At 47.6% G+C, this 17,965-nt stretch overlaps 1 protein-coding gene across 1 annotated transcript; it reads right to left on the bottom strand.

The window, feature by feature from the left end:
• Positions 1 to 2,326: 2,326 nt before the first annotated feature.
• LOC120699265 (linoleate 9S-lipoxygenase 6-like) lies at positions 2,327 to 7,334 on the bottom strand. The gene is made up of 10 exons (XM_039983193.1): positions 6,990 to 7,334; positions 6,420 to 6,667; positions 5,994 to 6,283; positions 5,635 to 5,872; positions 5,158 to 5,505; positions 4,960 to 5,045; positions 4,757 to 4,846; positions 4,238 to 4,539; positions 3,550 to 3,813; positions 2,327 to 3,417 (listed from the first exon to the last, which is right to left on the bottom strand). The coding sequence occupies exons 2-10, from the start codon at positions 6,577 to 6,579 to the stop codon at positions 2,649 to 2,651; spliced, it is 2,547 nt and encodes an 848-aa protein (XP_039839127.1). The 5' UTR covers positions 6,580 to 6,667; positions 6,990 to 7,334; the 3' UTR covers positions 2,327 to 2,648.
• Positions 7,335 to 17,965: the final 10,631 nt, after the last annotated feature.

Below are 17,965 nucleotides of genomic sequence, written 5' to 3'. Positions count from 1 at the left end.
TTTCATATTTTATTTGACGACGAAGACTTGACCCCGCTGCGCGTCGCGTAGCTGCGGAGGTAGACGAAGCTGCCTCGGCTCCGCCACGAAACTTCTCGCGCAGTCGCGCCCCGGCCCGGCCGCAGGCGCAAACCGTGTCCGTGGGCGTGGACTTTGACCCCGAGGCCAGGCCGCCATCTGAAACCTGGCCATGTCTCCGTCAACGTCAACGTCAAGCTCCGAGTTGGATCTGTAGCCGGTGTGTGTGAGCTCGGGGGGCTCGTCTCCCCAGCTGCAGCCTGCTGCGGGAGACTCCGGGCACTGCCTGATGAGAGGGATGCTCCGTACAGCATCGCACGGGCACGGCGCCGCGCCCGCCCTGCTGCTAGTGGGCTCGACGCTCGGCTCCGCGTGCGCCTGGAATATCTCGGAGCAGACCTACGGCTACGAAACAAAATAAATACTACCTCATCGTATGGCGTCTCGATCATGGAGATTATATGGGCTACCTGTCAGCACTGTTTTTTTTTTTGCAGGCCACAAATTAAACTTTCATTTCTACCTCTGGGATAGATCAGCCACTGTGATCCTCTGCCGTTCCTCTCGATCTCACCCCAGCGCCGCTCCCCGTCGGTCTCCGGCAACATCAGGCCCCTGGATCCGGCTAAGCCAGCCTGTCATGGTAAACCCTCATCGATTTTGTCATTTCCCCATCTTGACATCCGTGATCCGTCCATAAGGTACGTAGTCCTTCCACTCCCCCGGACCTCCCATCAACCATTCTTTGTGGTTGACGTAATCTATCAGCTCCCATTTTCGCCCCATCAGCCACCGCGTCTCTCCAGCCCATGGGCTATTTGCTTCATCTCTTCTCTTTCTCTGCTCCCACATCGGCTTACTCCCATCGGCTACCTACTCCACTGCCTCACCCGAACACATGCAGAAAAACGGTGTTAACAACTATAGCTCCGGATAACTGACTAGCTACGTCTGACGGTATTTTGGTATTGTGGTATATTGATCTCACTAGTCTTAAGAGAGAGGGGGGAATAAAATGAACTAGATGTATAGCCCGCGCATTTGCGCGCATAGTATTGAAAATTCAAAAATTTATATGTCGTTGTATTCTTACTTAAATGTTATACTATTTTTTTACCATACATTATTCTGTTCATTATCGTAAATTATGTCTTATTATTGATTAAAACAATTCAACTATGATCTACTTGTAATAATAATTTGATTTGTTGAGCTTTAATAATACTATGCAGATAATTATTCTTATTTTCATTTTATTTTGATTGATTGTTGTAAGCTTTAGTTTTTATTAGTAGTATATATTTGTAACTGATACATAGCTAAATTGTATTTTATATTTAATTTTTTTATAATGGCATTGGTGGGTGATTTTTAATTAGGCACATGAGTATTTTAGGCTAACTTTTATCGTAATGGCAGTGGTGGGTAATTTTTATTTTTCTATTTTTTCGATTAACGTGGAAATTTCTAGGCCTTGATAGCGAACGTGGAGCCTCTGTTTGTTGGCCAAATTTTTTTTCGATTAACGTGAGAATTTCCAGACCTTGAAAGCAAACGTGGAGCCTCCGTTTGTTGGCCAAACAATAAGATAATAGATGGTCCGGGAGGGGATAAAGTATGCAGAGATAAGGATGAGATGGAGTGGGCCGGACTGGGCCCTACTTGTAGGTGTATGATATTTTTATACGTGTGTCGGACACGGGCCACGCTAATTTACGGTCAACCGTACTGGAGGCGTCCGTACGGTCGATTTTCCGACAACACTTTTTTTCCATTTTTAGAAACTTTTTTGTTGTTTTCTGAGAAAAATAAATTCAGACATTTTTTATGAGTCAAAAAAAATTTCAAGTGAAAATTTGGTGGGTAGAAAAATTTTCAAGAAACAAATTGGTGAGATAAAAAAAATTTACCAGAAAAATTTTGACAGAGAGAAATTTATCAAATGGAAGAACAAAAAAAGTACATCAAAAAAAATTTGTATGCAAAGAACAAAAAAAAACTGGATCTAGGCCGCCGCCGGACCGGCTCGCGTCGCCGGACCCGCCGCTCGCGCCGCCCGCCCCGCTGCGGCACGCGCCGCCCCTCGCGCCGCCCGCCCCGCAGTCCCCGCCGCGCCTCCCGCCCCGCCTCCGACTCGCCATGGAGTTACCGTGGGGGAGGGGGAGTGAAGGGGGAAGGGGAGGGGATCTGAGGCGCGCGGATGGGTTAGGGTGACGGGGTGCGGGCGGACGGACCAGGGTGACCGTAAGTTTGGAAACTTACGGTCACCCGCAGATTCATCATCGCGGTCGGACACTCGGTTCCAATCTTCACTATAGAAAAAATTATATCGCTTATTTCATAAACTGGATCAAGTGACATGACAAATTACACAAGGCAATCCATCACATACTTATACACAATTAACAATACGCTCACACAGAAATTAGCAATGGTAGTAATCACATCCCTCCATTCAATAGAATAAAACGACAAGCAACCAAATGCAAGAAACATTCATATATACTCCCTCCGTCCTAAATTATTAGTCACTTTAGTTTTCCTAGGTGTATGTATTTAGATAAAACTTGAATGATTAATAATTTTGGAACGGAGGGAGCAGTATGTATATACAGTCCAGCTGTATTGTATCATATGGAGACGCTGTTGGGTATCCCTTTGCCGGTGATCCCCTTCTCCTTGCCGCCGACGTTTCCGACGTCGGGGAACAGCAGCGTGTACGGCACCTTGGCGGGGCCCCTCCGGTTCTTGAGCCGAGGGTCCCTGTTCCTCTCCGCCACCCGCTTCTCCACCCTCCGGAGCTCCTCCCGGAACCCGTCCAGCAGCTGCAGCACCTTGCCGTCGTCCGTCCACGATGACGTCGCGCGCTGGCCCAGGTAGAGCTCGTCGGAGGTGTGGTTGGACAGCACCTCGATGAGGGCCAGCCCCAGCGTGGTGGTGAACCGGTCGGGGACCATCTCCAGGAAGAACCTCTCCGGGTCGGCCTCCAGCTGCGCCATCTCCGGCGAGCCCGGCTGCGGCACGAACCGCCGGCACCGGGTGGGGCGGTTCGGCATGAACCCCGCGTACCCGTACTGGCCGAAGTTGACGGCGGCGTGCAGGGCGGACGCGATCCAGACGAGCGTCGACAGCGTCTCGGCGAGGCGCGCCGCCGTGTCCAGCTCGAGCCAGCACGCCGGGTCGTGCTGCCGGTCGCCGTGGCCGACGAGGCGGACGTCGTCCCACCACGCCTGCAGCTCCCTGTCCCCGGCCACCGCCGCGTCCGAGTGGTAGAAGTGCGCGCAGTAGCTCTGCACCCACCGCTCGATGGCGCGCCACACGTCCAGGCCGTCCACGGCGTAAGGGTAGTCCTCGATGTGCAGGGTCACCGCCCCGCTGGGATCCTTGGACGCCACACCCCTGCAGGCACAAGGACCAGTGAACAATGCAATTTTCCATCACATTTGCATACATAAAATGGAAACTGATGAACAATATCTGAATCGATGTTTTAATTTTCTACCTCTTATTTATTCAAAAAAAAAATTCTACCTCTTGATGAGTTCCTTTGGTAGGGACTGCTCGGTGAACCTCCATTGGGAGTAGATGGCCGACGACATCTCCACGGCGTACTTCCCCGGGTACATTGTGGTCTCAAGGATGCCTCCGGCACTGAGGAGGATGCTCCTGGCCAAGGTGTTGATCTGCATGTTGTCCTTGAAATGTGGCTCCAGTAGTTTGCTGACCGGGTGCATAGCGCTCAGCTGCCTCTTTGTCGCGATGATGAATGGCTCCACTGCCGCATGAGTGAACAGCCTGTCGATTCATGTATACATCAGGAAGGTGATAATAATGTGAAGTCATTTTACTTCTACTAGTACCAGAATTTCAGTTGAGTATTTAGAGTTCAGGAATACTCGCTCTGCGGCGGCTTAAACTGAAAATGCAAATCTGCTTGATCCAAAATTAAAGAGGGAATTTTCGTTAAGATACTGAAAATTCAATACAAGTTTGAATATGTTTTTTCAGGAAAAGCATTTATTTTTGCTTTCAACATAGGTTACCTAGTTGGTTCCTTATTTCAAATTATGTAGTTAGAATTAGAAAGTAGTATTCCTGAAAAGAAAGAACTGTACGTTGGGTTCAAAGTGACACGTTACATACTTGCATTGGAAGATGAAGATTATTGATTGTAATATGCCATTATTATGAGATACTTAAACAACCAAGACTCACTCACCAGTGGCTAATCAGCTGATGGTAGCCTGAATCATTGACGGAAACATGGGCTTTAGCAAGCTGCCACAGATGTCCATCAATCCCATCGCTTGCAGGGAGGAAGATCCTACTCATCTCATCGTCACCCCCGCCGTCATTTGGCAGGCTCAGCTCTATCACCACAGGCTTCAAGGTGCTGTCGTCCTTCAAGAAGAGCAGCGTGCGCGACGCGTAGATGCACACCCCCAATGTGTTGATGCGCCTCAGGTACGGCATCAGATAGTCGTGGTGGTCCAGAATATAGAGCCTATTCTGCTCTATTGCCTGCATGAGCATAAATTTCTAACAAGTAAGTTCCGATCCAATTGACAAAATTCACTGAAGTAGTATGTGAAGTTGTGGCTCATTTTTACATAAAAAAAATTGCAGCTCCATTTGTACGCACAATAGAAAAGGAGAATTCATTTCAATTTATTCCCTAAAGAATGAGGTAAAGAAGAAGGTTCCCTGCTTTTTCTTTTATGAAGGGAATTACAGTGACCTTTTCGACAGTTCGTCCTTCAAGCTGACCCTCGATATGAGCAGCAGTAATCGAGCTCTTCTTCCCTCCACTACTAACTGGCGGAAACACCTGGTTTATGAAGATGTGATACAATACAATAAAAGTTACTATATATTAATCACTTTCAGTTATGCATGTGAACAATTTCCAAAAATCAGAGGATTGTTGTTGCTTTCGTTTACATCTAATCTCTTGATCACAACCGGGTTGAGCCCTGCAAGCATCTCCCTCGCGAACTCTTCATCGGTCCTCCACGCCTCTCGGTCATCTGTACCATGCATCAAAACATCAGATTCATTGAAGGTAAAATAATATAAAATTTTCTTAATTTTACCATGACATTTCAGCCACGGACCGACAAAGTGTGTGAAGTCACTTACGCTCAATGACTTGAGGGATCGGGAACTTGACCGGCGTCTCCTTGACCATCTTGGACACCTGCTTGTAGGTCTTCTGCGATGGCACGGAGGTCTTGAGCCTGTCCATCACGACGCCCTCCACGGCAGGCTGCTGAGGCTTGCTGTACAGGTCCCTCCTCAGCTGATCAAAGGACTTGAAGCTGTTGATGGTGCCCTGGAACAGAGCCCTGGACTCCGGGATCACGAAATGCGTCACAGCCTGCACCGCCAGCGTCAGCACCTCCGCCAGCTTGGTCGGGTTGAACCGCTCGTCCGGGGGGATGTAGAAGTCCAGGTTGATCATGTGCTTGCGCGTCTCGGTCACGCCGTCTTCAGTTACATACATGACACATCATATCGCCGTTGCAATAAAAAGTTATGATTTTTGCCGGTGGAAAGTTTGCTCTTGTGCCATCGTCGATAATGAAAATCAATCAATGGAGCGGTGGTGTTGAGTACCTTTCTTGAAGAGGGCGCGGCCGGTGCGGCAGCGGCGCGGGTAGGGGTGTGTGGTGGTGCCGCCGAGCACCGGCCGGATGCGATCCTCCTTGTCGGGGTTGCCGAGATCGTTGTAGTAGTCGTAGTCGTAGATACGCTCCCAGTCCTTGCGCTCCCCGCGGCCGTTCCCTCTCAGGCTCCTCAGCTCCTCCTCACGCAGCAGCTGCAGCGCCGCTGGCGTCTTGTCCGGCAGGTAGCTCTGCCATCGTATTCATCAGGAAATTAAAGCTCGATCGATGATTTCAGTTTCTAATTAGCTTGCAAATTAAATATGCACCCGAGGCGAGAGCTATGTAATTAAGGTCGATTCTGATTCTGACCGTGTTGATGAAGAATACGCGGTCGGAGTTGGTCTTCTTGTAGGGGTAGACCCAGGAGTTGCACTCAAAGTGGATGCTCCGGTCCTCGGCCAACTCCAGATGCACGTAGCGGAGGAAGAACTGGTCGTTCTTGAGGCCGTTCTTGACGACGACGGCCCCCGGCGTGCCGAACTCGACGTCGACGAAGAGCGTCACTTGGTACGTCATGGTGCTCGTCTTGCCGGGGCCGTGGTTGGTCTTCTTGCCGCCCCGCAGCGGCGCCTCCATGCTCAGCCTTCCCTTCCCCGTGTCTGCAGTTGGACGCACGCCAGCAAGCAAAATTCCGGACACGAGCTGGTGTGAGCTTAGCAGAGGCTCCTGGCGCTGAATGGTGAATACTCATTGCTGATAGAAAGTAGCAAGAGCCAAGAAGCTAAGACGACTTACTGTGGTCAATCTGCGTGCTGCTGAAGAGGCGAAGCGTGGTGGACTTCCCCGGCACCGACAGGCCAAAGTGGCAGGAGACGACCACCGTTCCTCTGATGGCGATGTGGTTCTCAGGCGCCTGTGCCGGGCATCGTCGGTCCCAGCAGAAAGGCATTTGCATCGGACCGATCAAGCAACGACTGGAGCAGGGAACAGGTTGCTACTTGGCTCCTGGCTTAGTATTGTCCTTCTCGGGCCTTTCGTGATCCCTGTTGCAAACAAGGATTGATCACCTGCGGTTATATACATCACGGTGTGTGAGCAGCCCGGGTGGGTGGGGGTGGGGGTGGGGGCGGTGTTATATTCCTGGAGTGTTGGGACGTGCAAAGGATGGCATCGTTGTTCTGGCTGGATTGGGCTGCAGGAGCAAGAAAAGGGGAAGGTGCAGGGAGATGGAATGTGTGCCAGCCTTTGGCCTCACCCCTTGCATCTTATGCTGCTTTAGTCTCCAGAGAGCGAAGAACAAAGTGCAGTTACGAACTCATCAGCTATATGCTCTTTTGGCAGTGATGAAGATGCTCTTTCCCGTACCTTTTTGTGAGGACTAACAACTTCTTGGGTGTCACTCACTGCCAAATTTGCTTGGCCAAAGAGCCTCTGGCCGCCGGAGTAGGCCGACGCCCTGGCCACAGGCGCGACGCGGCGCGCAGCCTCGGGCCCCGGCGCAGGCCGGCCCCCCTGGCCGCCACCGCAGCCCCAGCCGCCGGCCCCGCGCGGCGCACCACGGGCTCGGCTCGGCGTCGGAGCTATGCTCAGGCCGCCAGCGCCCGGCACGACGCGGGTGCTGCGCTCCGGCCGCCGACAAGCACCCAGGGGAAGTCGCTCAAGGCTGCCTCCTCCCTCTGTTCCCGTGTGAACGTGGGGAGAGAGAATGGGGAAGGCAGTGACCTTGCGAGAAGATAAAGAGTGAGAAAAAAAATTTCTTTTCCTCTGGGTTGGAACGTGGGGGAGGCTCAGGCTCATTAAGCCCGTGTTTAGATCTGTATCCGAAAAAATTTAGAAAGAGAATTTTACTATCTACGATCTACGAGTACTAAATGAAATTTATTTATAAATTTTTTTACACAAATAAGTTGTAAATCGCGAGATGAATCTAATGAAACTAATTAATCCGTTATTAGTATATGTTTACTGTAGTTTTACTGTAGCAATTTTGTGTCTAATCACAACCTAATTAGATTTATTAGATTCGTCTCATGATTTACAGTCCATTTGTGTAATACGATTTTTTTCGATTATATTTAATACACCATGCAGGTACCGCAAATTTTTTTGAACTTTTGATCTTTGATCTAAACAAGGCCTAGCCCGTGTTCAGTTCCAAAAACCAAAATTCCAAAAAAAATTTCCGGCACCCGCATGGAGACTTAAATCTAGACGAAATAAAAAACGCATTGCGACTGCTGTCTGTAAATGGCGAGACGAATCTAATGAACCTAACTAGGCTGTAATCAGACGCTAAATTGCTACAGTGATGCTACAGTAAACAACCTCTAATGACGGATTAATTATGCTCGTTAGATTCATCTCGCGATTTACAGACGAGTTCTGTAATTATTTTTGTGATTAGTCTATATTTAGTACTTCAAATATAGAAAGATGCATTTTCAAAATTTTTACACCGCGCAACCAAACGGGGCCCTAATACTGGTGCTACTGCTGCTCGACCTCTATCCACGAGCCTGAGATAATTGGCCTGTAGCCATCTACCTAGTGGCCTGCAGTCCACTGAAATGTCCAAATACCCGGTCTGAAGTCTGTGGGAATTTAGTGGCCTGAAGACCACTATATTTACTTTTATTACATGTTATTATATCATGCATTTTACTTTTTTGCATTTGTTTCCCGTATAATTATTTATTGCAAACAATATAGTGGTCTGAAGTCCACCTCAATACACAACCTGAAGCCCATGTAGCAGAGTGGTCCGAAGCCCACTCTAATATTCAAAATGACACGGCCTGAAGTTCGTGCATCTTTAGTGGCCCGAAGTCCACTTCATTTACTGCAATTTATCTTTTCGCACATATTTAAATTCTGCAAATTTATTTTTTTCAATTTATATATTATACATTTAATTGCAATAAATCCTGAAGATTACATCTGGGAAATTTTATAATTTTATAGTCCCGAAGACTATGCATGATTCATAATTCTGAAGATTACGCACCGACACTAACCCTGTACATCTACTATACATATGTCGGACATCGCTAAGAAGGAAAGAGGTGATCAAAGTGGAGAAGAGCAAAGTTGCTACAGATCCGGAGCAAAAGGGCATTGGTCAAGAAACTGTCGCACCCCCAAACACATTGTTGACCTTTACCAGCTGAGTAAGAATAAAGGAAAAGGTCAATATGAGTCCCACCTCGCCATTGAGCCTGAAGCTCAGAAGAGCGGTGACTCCACCGGCCTGAAGTTCAAAATGCGCCAACATAAAGGTCAACATGAACGGTGGAGACATCCAAATGGACGACCTTCTTAACGACTTTGATATTTTGGAGAACCTGTAGTAATCACCAAAATATCATGTGATATCCACAAATGTTAGTCGGTAATATTTGGCCATACATGCTCCTGAAGAACATTTGTGTAACGTATGGTCCAAATTTTTATAATATTTCCCGGTAGCAGGGTAATAAAGTCTTGCCTTTTATGATTGTCTTATGTTAAATTCATTCTGGTATTGATCATTATGTGGTTGGATCTAAATATATATCTAACTAAGTTTCTGTTAGAACATTTTGGATCAACTAGCAGTAGATCGAGTGGGTAAATGACTTTTCTTTAGGGGAAATACCTTGGCTCCTCTGTTACCTCCATGTCGCCGTCTAGGAGGGCGCCAGCGACGAGGACGGCAATGGCATGGCGGAGACCCTCGGTGGCGTCCAGCGTCGGGGATGTCCTCGCTGTGGCAAGGACAGTGGCGTCAGTGGTCTTCCCGCCGCTGCAGCGCCCCCTCTCTAGATCGGATTAGGGTTAGGACGGTGGGAACAGTGGTGGTGACGAACCTTGTAACCCTAGCCACTGGCCCCTCACCTCCTATTTATGGCACTGTGCAACGGGAGCCCGCCAGCCTTGCATTGGGCTGGGTGCTCCCGATCAGAGCGCGAGACAAAGGCCCAGTTGGTCGTTGGACCAACTGGTGGAGATTAACCCAACATTCTCCCTCTTGATCTCATCTTTTAATTTAAACTACTCCACTTGAACTCAACTCATTTTTTTCTTTACTTGCTTTGCTCTTGGTCCTAATCTCATTGCAGATTGGTGCATAGGGTGTGCCTCGTCATGATAGTTATCACTTACTGTTAGATTAACAGCCACGATACACCATTTTGTATTGAAACAAGACCTTCACCTTTCTTTGGGCCCTTTAGTAATCCAAAAATGATAGGTCTCCCGTAAAACCCATGTCAACTTGGGCGGTAGACCTTTAGTAAGCGAATCCGCAAGCACTTGCTTGATACTTTGATGCTCAATGCTTTAATATGATTCTGGATTTTCTCCTTTGCAACATATAACTCACCGTCAAAGTGTTTGGCAGCACACTTGACATGTTGCCCGTATCACATCACATTCTCAGCAAACAAATCATACTTTGTTGAATAGAGTATGTAGTTGGTTTATTAGCAATTTAGCATTCATATGAGATCATCTAAATGAGCTACACTAAATTTACATTATAGACTGTTGTTGTCCTTTTATTTGTTTTTTAGAAAATACTAAAAGGACGGATGGCTTTTTACATCAAAATTTTTGGGTGTTATGCTAGGTCATCTAGACATCTACTATTCTATAAGATGATGATGATGATGATGATGATAATTATTATTATTATTATTGTTGTTGTTGTTGTTGTTGTTGTTTCAATAGTTCAATCTCATTGTTACAGCTTGGAGGGTTGAGTCGTGCCACAAACAAGAGCATCTTCCAAGCGAACAGGGTGGATCATGGGCACATCTTCACAAGCTGATTCTACACAAGATCCTTCACAACTGACCCTTCCTTTTGGTTGTGTTCCAATGTAGCTATTTTTCTATGGAGTGAGTTTATAACTTCTCTTGTTTGTCAATATTGAAAAGGATGTATATACGTGTTGGGTATTTTAGCGTCACGAATAAATCTGCAAGCGCACGTATACCATTGTTGTAGCAGATCCGCCCAAATTAAACCGGCTTAAGTGCACTAACTATCATCTTTAAGAATAATCAAGTTACCACGCACTTAAAACGGTGTAATCCGGCAGTCCGTCGGGTAATTCCCGATTAAACTACTGTACTCCAGGATCACATTTGTACTAGAAGTCTCGCACGAAGACGAGCACAGGTCATACAAGCATACAGAGATCCTCAACTTAATTTACAACACGGTTTTACATAAAAGTTTTGAATACAAACTACAGAATTCAAAAACACAGCAGAAGTTTAAACCGGAGTTCGAAATACAATAAGGTACTACGAACAACGATAAAAGTGAGTCTCACATCTTGCCCACGATGTGCTGCCAACTGGCCCGAACTTCACGGAGAAGACAGGACCCACTCGACAGTCCACCCAGGAGGAAGCGGTTGTCCAATCCAGGACGCACAGACCTCTTCGAAGTCAGCGGGGACACAACCTGCTCAGGAGGGTTACAACAACAACCCTGAGTATACTAATACTCAGCAAGGCTTACCCGACTATGGGTATACGTAGCCCAATAACTAGACATGCAAAGCTTTTTGGCTCTAGAGTTGGTTTTGCTGAAAAGCTACTAGTAGTAAATCCTTACTTTCAATATTTGAGCTCAAGTTTGGTATTTTAGTACCAACTAGGTTTGTTATAGCATCTAGAGCACACATGGTAGATCAAATTAAACCTCTAGTAAAACACCAACGAACGTTTTCATTCCATTCTCATTTACATCATTTACTACGATGTGACGCAGTGATCAAGGCTCTCATATCCGGGAGACACGGCGAATTGATTCAATTTAACCTTGCAAGGTGGACCTAACCAACACGACACATGTAAGCCCCGTCGGGCCACGCGTGTCAACTGTTTCCATCATTACCACGACATCTGAACCACGCCTGCTAAAACCTAGATGATGGGCCCCTCACGGTGAACTCCCAGAGAACCCGAAGCCGGCATCCTATCCAACACCCGCCAACTCCCACGCCCAGCGTAGCAGTTCGGAATTCAAACTATCGTTGTAAAGCGGTACACAACTTACCGGTTTCGACTACCTCCTACTTCCGGCATGTCATTAGTACTATTCAATCCTCGATCAACAGGGCCAACAATGGTACGGTCCTCAATCGACACAGGCGAAGGTTTTCTTTCCATCCATTTCATATCCAGAACCAACTCATCTCCGCCCGGTCTCCATTTCTCTTTCCTCATTGATTCATTTCCAAGCCACTTGCCATAAGAAACAAGATCTCAAATCTCGCGAGTGATAGGAATCACTCGACTTCTACCGAGATCCTTCTTAGCAGAGCATTTCTAACGACACATGTATGCTAGTATAGACCCTTAGGTACCTAGGGAGAATATGCATACTAGGGTTCCATACAACTCCTAGAACGTAAATGCACAAATACTTAAATAAAAATACTTAAATAAACATTGAATACTGAAATTAGGGTTATGCTCTGGGGCTTGCCTTGCAGGTCAGAAGGGTTAGAAACTTCCTCCGTAGCTTGCTCAGCTGCTTCTTCGGCTTGCGGTTCCCCTACTTGCGGCTCCTGGATCGGCTCCGCGACCAACTCGTAGACGGCTTCGTTCGTGGCGTCTACATGTATGAAAAAAGATCCCTTGCATTGTTAAAATGATGCAAGGCACTCAGGATGCAATGTAATGCGATTAAAAGAAGATATGACTGGCAATTATTTAACGAACAACAAGGAAAACCAAGCGATAAGAGAAACGGCTTGGTACTGCTAGGTAAGTTCAGTTTCCAACTTAGTTTAGCCTGAAGTGTTTCCTTTCAGCAACACTACTAAACTCGTTTAAGAAAGCTAGGCACATACATACAACAGGAAGAGGCAAAAGGCATATCTTAGCAACGGCAAAAAAAATAAAGGAAGACTAAAGCTAGGAACTAAATAAATGCGAAAACACAACTTGCAGGCATAACCTAGTAACAAAAATTTACCAGCATTACAAGCTACTGATAAAACAGGCAACAAAAATTTACCAACATTTATCGGTGACCGGAAACATTTATTTTAGCCCTAGAATAGGAATCAAACAATAATAGATCCACAAATATGTACAAAGGCTATGCACCTGAAAATTTTTCAGTGAACTACACAAGTGAAGAGTAAGCTACTACAAAACTTTCATAATTTTTAGAGCACCAAAACAGCAGGGACAAATTAAACTATCTTACACACACACACACACACTAAATTTAGCATGGTAAAATAATTAGCATTTCATAAGCATGAGTATTTTTCCTCTGAAGATCTTGATTCAAGAAACTCATGAAAATTTAGTTTGTATTTTTAGCGTTTGTCTACATTTTTCTATGAATTTACAAAGCTTTCAGCCATTTAACCATATAAAGAAACCCTAAACCAGGGGCTGACGATTGGGCCCCACCCGTCAGTGGGAGGGAGCCCAGCCCAGCCCTGCTCTACTCGCGCGCATGGCCAGCCATGGCCATGGCCAGTGCGTGGCGCGGCGTTCCCCTCCGGCGGCGAGGCCGGCGGGCAGCGGGCGGGGCAGCCCCGAGGCCAGGGAGGCCTACCGGCCCCGGGCCGCGCGGTGGCGTCCTGCGGGCCCACACAGGGGCACTCCGTGGCTCGCGAGCGGTGGAGGTCAAGCGGCCACGGCGGCGCCAGGAGTGAAGGTGAAAAAGGTCGGGGAGGACAAGGGGCTCGCGGGGAAGCTCACCGCGGGCTCGGTTTCGGCGGAGGGTGACCAGAGAGGGGAGATCGACGGGAGGGGCGGAGCTTCGGCGAGGCAACAATGGCGGCCGGTGACGACGGGCTCTATTCCGGCCAGGGAGCGGCTCAATCGAGCTCATGGAGGGGCGATGGAGCTTCGGGACGAGGCTAGGGAGGTCGGGGCACGATGGATTGAAGCGGGACGGCGAGGGGTGGCCGGCATGACGCCGGCAGCGGCTCAGCTCGGCTTCAGCTCGGTGCGAGCTCGAGGAAGGAGAAGGGGATGGGGACGAGAAGGATCCAGGGCACGCGAATGGATAAGGTGACGCGCACGGAGGGCAAGGATCACCGGCGCGCGCGACACGTGGAGTCGCCGGCGCATCGCTGGTCGCGGTATGGGCAAGCACAGTGGAAGAACAGGGGAAAACAGTTATTTATTTGACCGATTTTGAGTCTACTTTGACCGGTTGAAACTCAAAATTTCATATGGCAACTTGAAATTTGGCCAGAATATATGTTGTAGAGGAAGAGAAGGTCCACAACTTTGATTTTGGGCGAAACTTGATTTGAGGCTCGGATCATGGAGAAAAATGCGGTCGAACACGGCTAAGTTAAACACACTATGCAACTTGATTAGCGCTAATGATGTTGCTTAGCCTTAGTTAGTGATTAAGCACGATATTGGCACCTCGATTAACACAGGGGTGTTACAGTTGTAGCTTTCACCTCAGAGTATTCCAAGGGTTATCGAATCCATAGGGAACGTGTGTGTATTCTCTTCTATTACGTGGAGGATTACGAAGGACCAATAGGGCTGTCACCACCTACGGCCTACCTCTAACAAACCGTGGGATATAAGGCAAATGAAAGATAACCCTTAGCCTAGACACCACGTACGCTACTGATTACTAGTATAGTCTAACTACGTATGGATTCCCGTAGCAAACTACAACACTCTGTACGAATACAGAGCGACGAACCCACGAGTAAGAGAACTGATCTCACTCAACTACAAGCGCTACTAGCATCTACTATACCAAGTGAAATACTAGAGATAGGAACCACGAATACTTACTAAATACCGAAGAATGTAGTAGCATCCGTAGAGATACAAGCTGGGAGCAGAGTGCCGACACCCCGGCACTTCTCCCGAACTACTCCCTCACTCTCGTAGAGGTACAAAATGGAGAAGAGCGCCGAAGACCGGCGCCCCTCCAGAGTACCTCTACCCTCTCCCTAAGCTAGGACTACTCTAAACCAAAGAGGAGGCTTGGAGTTGCACTTGGTGGATGTCTTGATTCCTACCCCCTCCTCTCATATATATAGAGGAGTGCCATGGCCTCTTCAGCCCCAAGATTGGGTCCCTTCCTCCTGGAACCGACCTATGCATCGAATGAGGAGTTGACACGTGAAAGGGGGAGGTCTAGAGGCGCCGACCTTTGGTCGGCCGACCTGGTTGGTCGGCCGACCGGAAAAGGTGGCCGAACCGCCTCAAACTTGGTCTGGAGGCTTGTTGACCCTCACTAACGATCATTTTCAGGCGTCAACTTGATCAGAAAATTATGAGAGTTTGCATTTCTTACACGCATCTTTATCCAATAAAGTCCCGAAATCACACTTTGCCTTCTAGAAAATGCAAGTTGTGTTTTTGAGCTAATATGCAGGTTGCAAGCACACTTTAGCCTGACACAAAATCACAGAAATTATCAGAGCGACGATTCAGGCTCAAATGGACTAAGTGTAGCCCAAGAACCCAGTTTAGACCACTCAAGATAGGCCAAGACCAACGGGGTTAGGACAACGCAGCCCACGACAGCCTGCTGGACGAAGCTGGGGGCGGTTTGAGCCTCGGGCAGGCCGACTGACCCACTAGGTCGGCCGACCTGGCCCGTGGGCCCCACCACCTCAACTTCGCCACGTGTCGCCTCCTCACTGGTTGCTCATGTTAGTTCTGCAGGTCTCACCCCGTGGCTCCCTCCTATAAATATAAAGGGGGGGTGGAGAATAGAACACACACACACACACCACATTGTCTCTCCTCTCTTGCTCATCATGCATAGTATTTAGGCTTAGTGGAGTTTAGGAGAAGTCTAGGAGTCTTCGACTCGCCGAAGTTGCTCGAGAGTTCTGGTATGGGTTCATATCTAGCTCTCTCTTGTAATATTCGGTTGTTTGTAATAGAATTAGACTATGGTTACCGATATCTGCTCGAAGTACGTTATGAGTTATCGGATATATGCTTCTTGATATGGTTGTGTTATTGTTCAATGCTTGCATTGCATGATTGCCATGTGCTTGCGATGGTTAACATATCGGCCTTAGAACTCTATCAACTGCTCCAGTATTCATATATTTGCTCTAGTGTGATGTCTGTCCATCCGGAGGGTGGGGGCTCCGCGCGGGACACTAGAGTATCCCTTACTAGTGTAGACATGGTATCTAGTTTAGCTAACTGTTGCTGGATGTCAACTATACCCACGGTTTGTAGAGGTAGCCGGCATGTGGTGACAGCCCTGTTCGAGCCCTAGTAATCCTCCATGTTCGGTATAGGGGGTAGGAGGTGCATAAAGCCGCCGGGGTGTACGGGCTTCTCCCGTTGCTTCGATAGCGGTCTCCCTGTTGTGTAGTTTAATCTCTGACGATCTAACCATAAGATGGCATAGATATAACTAGCCTAGCATAGTTAACTCGAGCTCTAACTTCTGCCTTGCCCTGGCCTAGAGCATCTTTTATCTTTACTTTTATTTATTTATCCAGAGGGTAGTTTGTGTGTGTGTGTCACACTACCTCCTACCATGTTATATATCTTATCCCTGTTTATGCATGAGAATATCCAATCTAGATAAAGTTCATCAACTAGTCTATATCTCTTCACTCACCGCCTTCCATACAGAAATATAAATGACACTCCCGGTATACTCCCAGATAAAATGCTACAGCGGTATTCCGTGCGCTTGCGGATTTATTCGTGGTTCATGAAATACTGCCACCCCAAATTGGCGTCTGCGGGCGTCATCGCTGCTTTCCCGGTGGTGACGTTGATAGGCGCCAACAAGGCTGCCAGGTGGGCCTCCATGTCATACCTAGGTGTGTGGTCCCCTCTTAAGACGGTTTAGATGCTCTGGTGGTCCCGTGGATTCTCGTGAATGCGTCTGATTCGTTGAGAGGGTGTTGCCACGGATTGATGACGTGTCACCTTACTTGTAGGCTGCATTCCATCTCATGTGAGGCTATCTAGTGGGCCATTTGATCCTTGTACGTAGTTGTGCATTTTGTCTTGATCTGTGGAGTGTGTTTCCTTGCTCATGAAGTGTGTTTTCACTCTTATTTCACCTGCATACAAATATTTACCAACACTCGTGGAAATGGTCAGTAATAAACCCCTACCACTATGTTGATGTTTATATTTCATGTGTTTATGCAGGAGTTGACGGCCTAAATTTGGTACTTAGCAGCCGTCAACAACACGGTTGCCTTTTGCCTTTACTTTGATCTGCTTATATCACAGTTTACACGTCATTTTGCTCCCACGCTAGATTCATTTCAATGCTTGATGTTGCTTTGAGTCTGATAGCATTTGTAATGGATGTAGTAGGACTTTTGAAATTTTGTATTTCTTTGACCTATCAGAAATTTATGGAAAGTCTGAGAATGGTATGAGGTCCGATTGGTTGCCCGCATCTAGTGCAACCAGGCTCCACGGATGCAAAGGCTTGATGATTGGTTCTCTGTACTCAGAGGGTTGGCTCGTCGGATGCAAAAGGCCACTCCGAGCCAGGCTCCCGGGATACACAGGAAACTATTGTTTTCCCCAGAGCCTAGCTGGCGCCATGTGCGTGCAAGCGCTCGGGCCACCGCTAGGGGTGGTAAAGAGCCTTGCAATTTGGCCTAGAGAATCTAAGGACCAGGTAGGCTGTGAAAAGGCTATTAGGGTCATGGCCCATTACCACCCCTAGCCACCGCACAAAGACCCAAGCAGCCGGTCTGCTTATAGCTAAACATGCTAGCAATAGCTATAAACAGGCTAGCAATCATCGCTATCTCCGCCTGGCCTGGCTGCGTATGAACGAGTACCAAACAGAAGGTCATTGCACCTGAGCCTGGCCAGCGGTGGCCTGCATCTCTGGTGCGAGCCAGGCTCGACAGCGAAAGGAACCAGTCAGACCCATGGTGAATTCTTTGAAGACAAGGGTGCATGCACTATAGATCATTTTGGATGAGATTTACTGTTATGTGACCTTTTTTTAGAAGGAAGTCATTTACTCCCTGGTTGGATGGCTGATGCGCTGGGCTGGTTGCTGATCCGCTCGGCAGGTGGTTGATCTCGCAGACTCTGTGCTCCCCGCCGTGCTCGCTCGCGCTCGCAGAACAGTGTTGCTAGCAAGTCAGCCCAGCCAACCGAACAAGCCATTAGATAGTTGTATAGTACAATGTCATATATGAACAAGCATATGTGGAAATGATCTCATAAAAGATGTACCATGAAATGCTGTACTTCATAAATGAATTCAGTTAAAGTATTAATATCAAATACTATTTTTGTTTTTGAAGGTAATTGCGTCTTGAGGTTACAGAAATTTAACTTCTATATTTCTGTGGTTATTGGGGTTTGACTTCTCTTGTTTTGTTGAAT

The sequence above is a fragment of the Panicum virgatum genome, chromosome 3K (assembly GCF_016808335.1).
Source record: "Panicum virgatum strain AP13 chromosome 3K, P.virgatum_v5, whole genome shotgun sequence".
Taxonomy (NCBI): Eukaryota; Viridiplantae; Streptophyta; class Magnoliopsida; order Poales; family Poaceae; genus Panicum; species Panicum virgatum.
This window is presented reverse-complemented; position numbering and strand designations above follow the sequence as displayed.

Bases quoted from the DNA above. Each gene is read 5' to 3' on its own strand.
- LOC120699265 (XM_039983193.1), bottom strand. From the start codon at position 6,579: ATGCAAATGCCTTTCTGCTGGGACCGACGATGCCCGGCACAGGCGCCT. The intron at 5,873-5,993 runs GTCAGAATCAGA...ATACGATGGCAG, and splicing joins GCGTATTCTTCATCAACACG to AGCTACCTGCCGGACAAGAC. The intron at 5,046-5,157 runs GTAAGTGACTTC...TGCATGGTACAG, and splicing joins GATCCCTCAAGTCATTGAGC to ATGACCGAGAGGCGTGGAGG.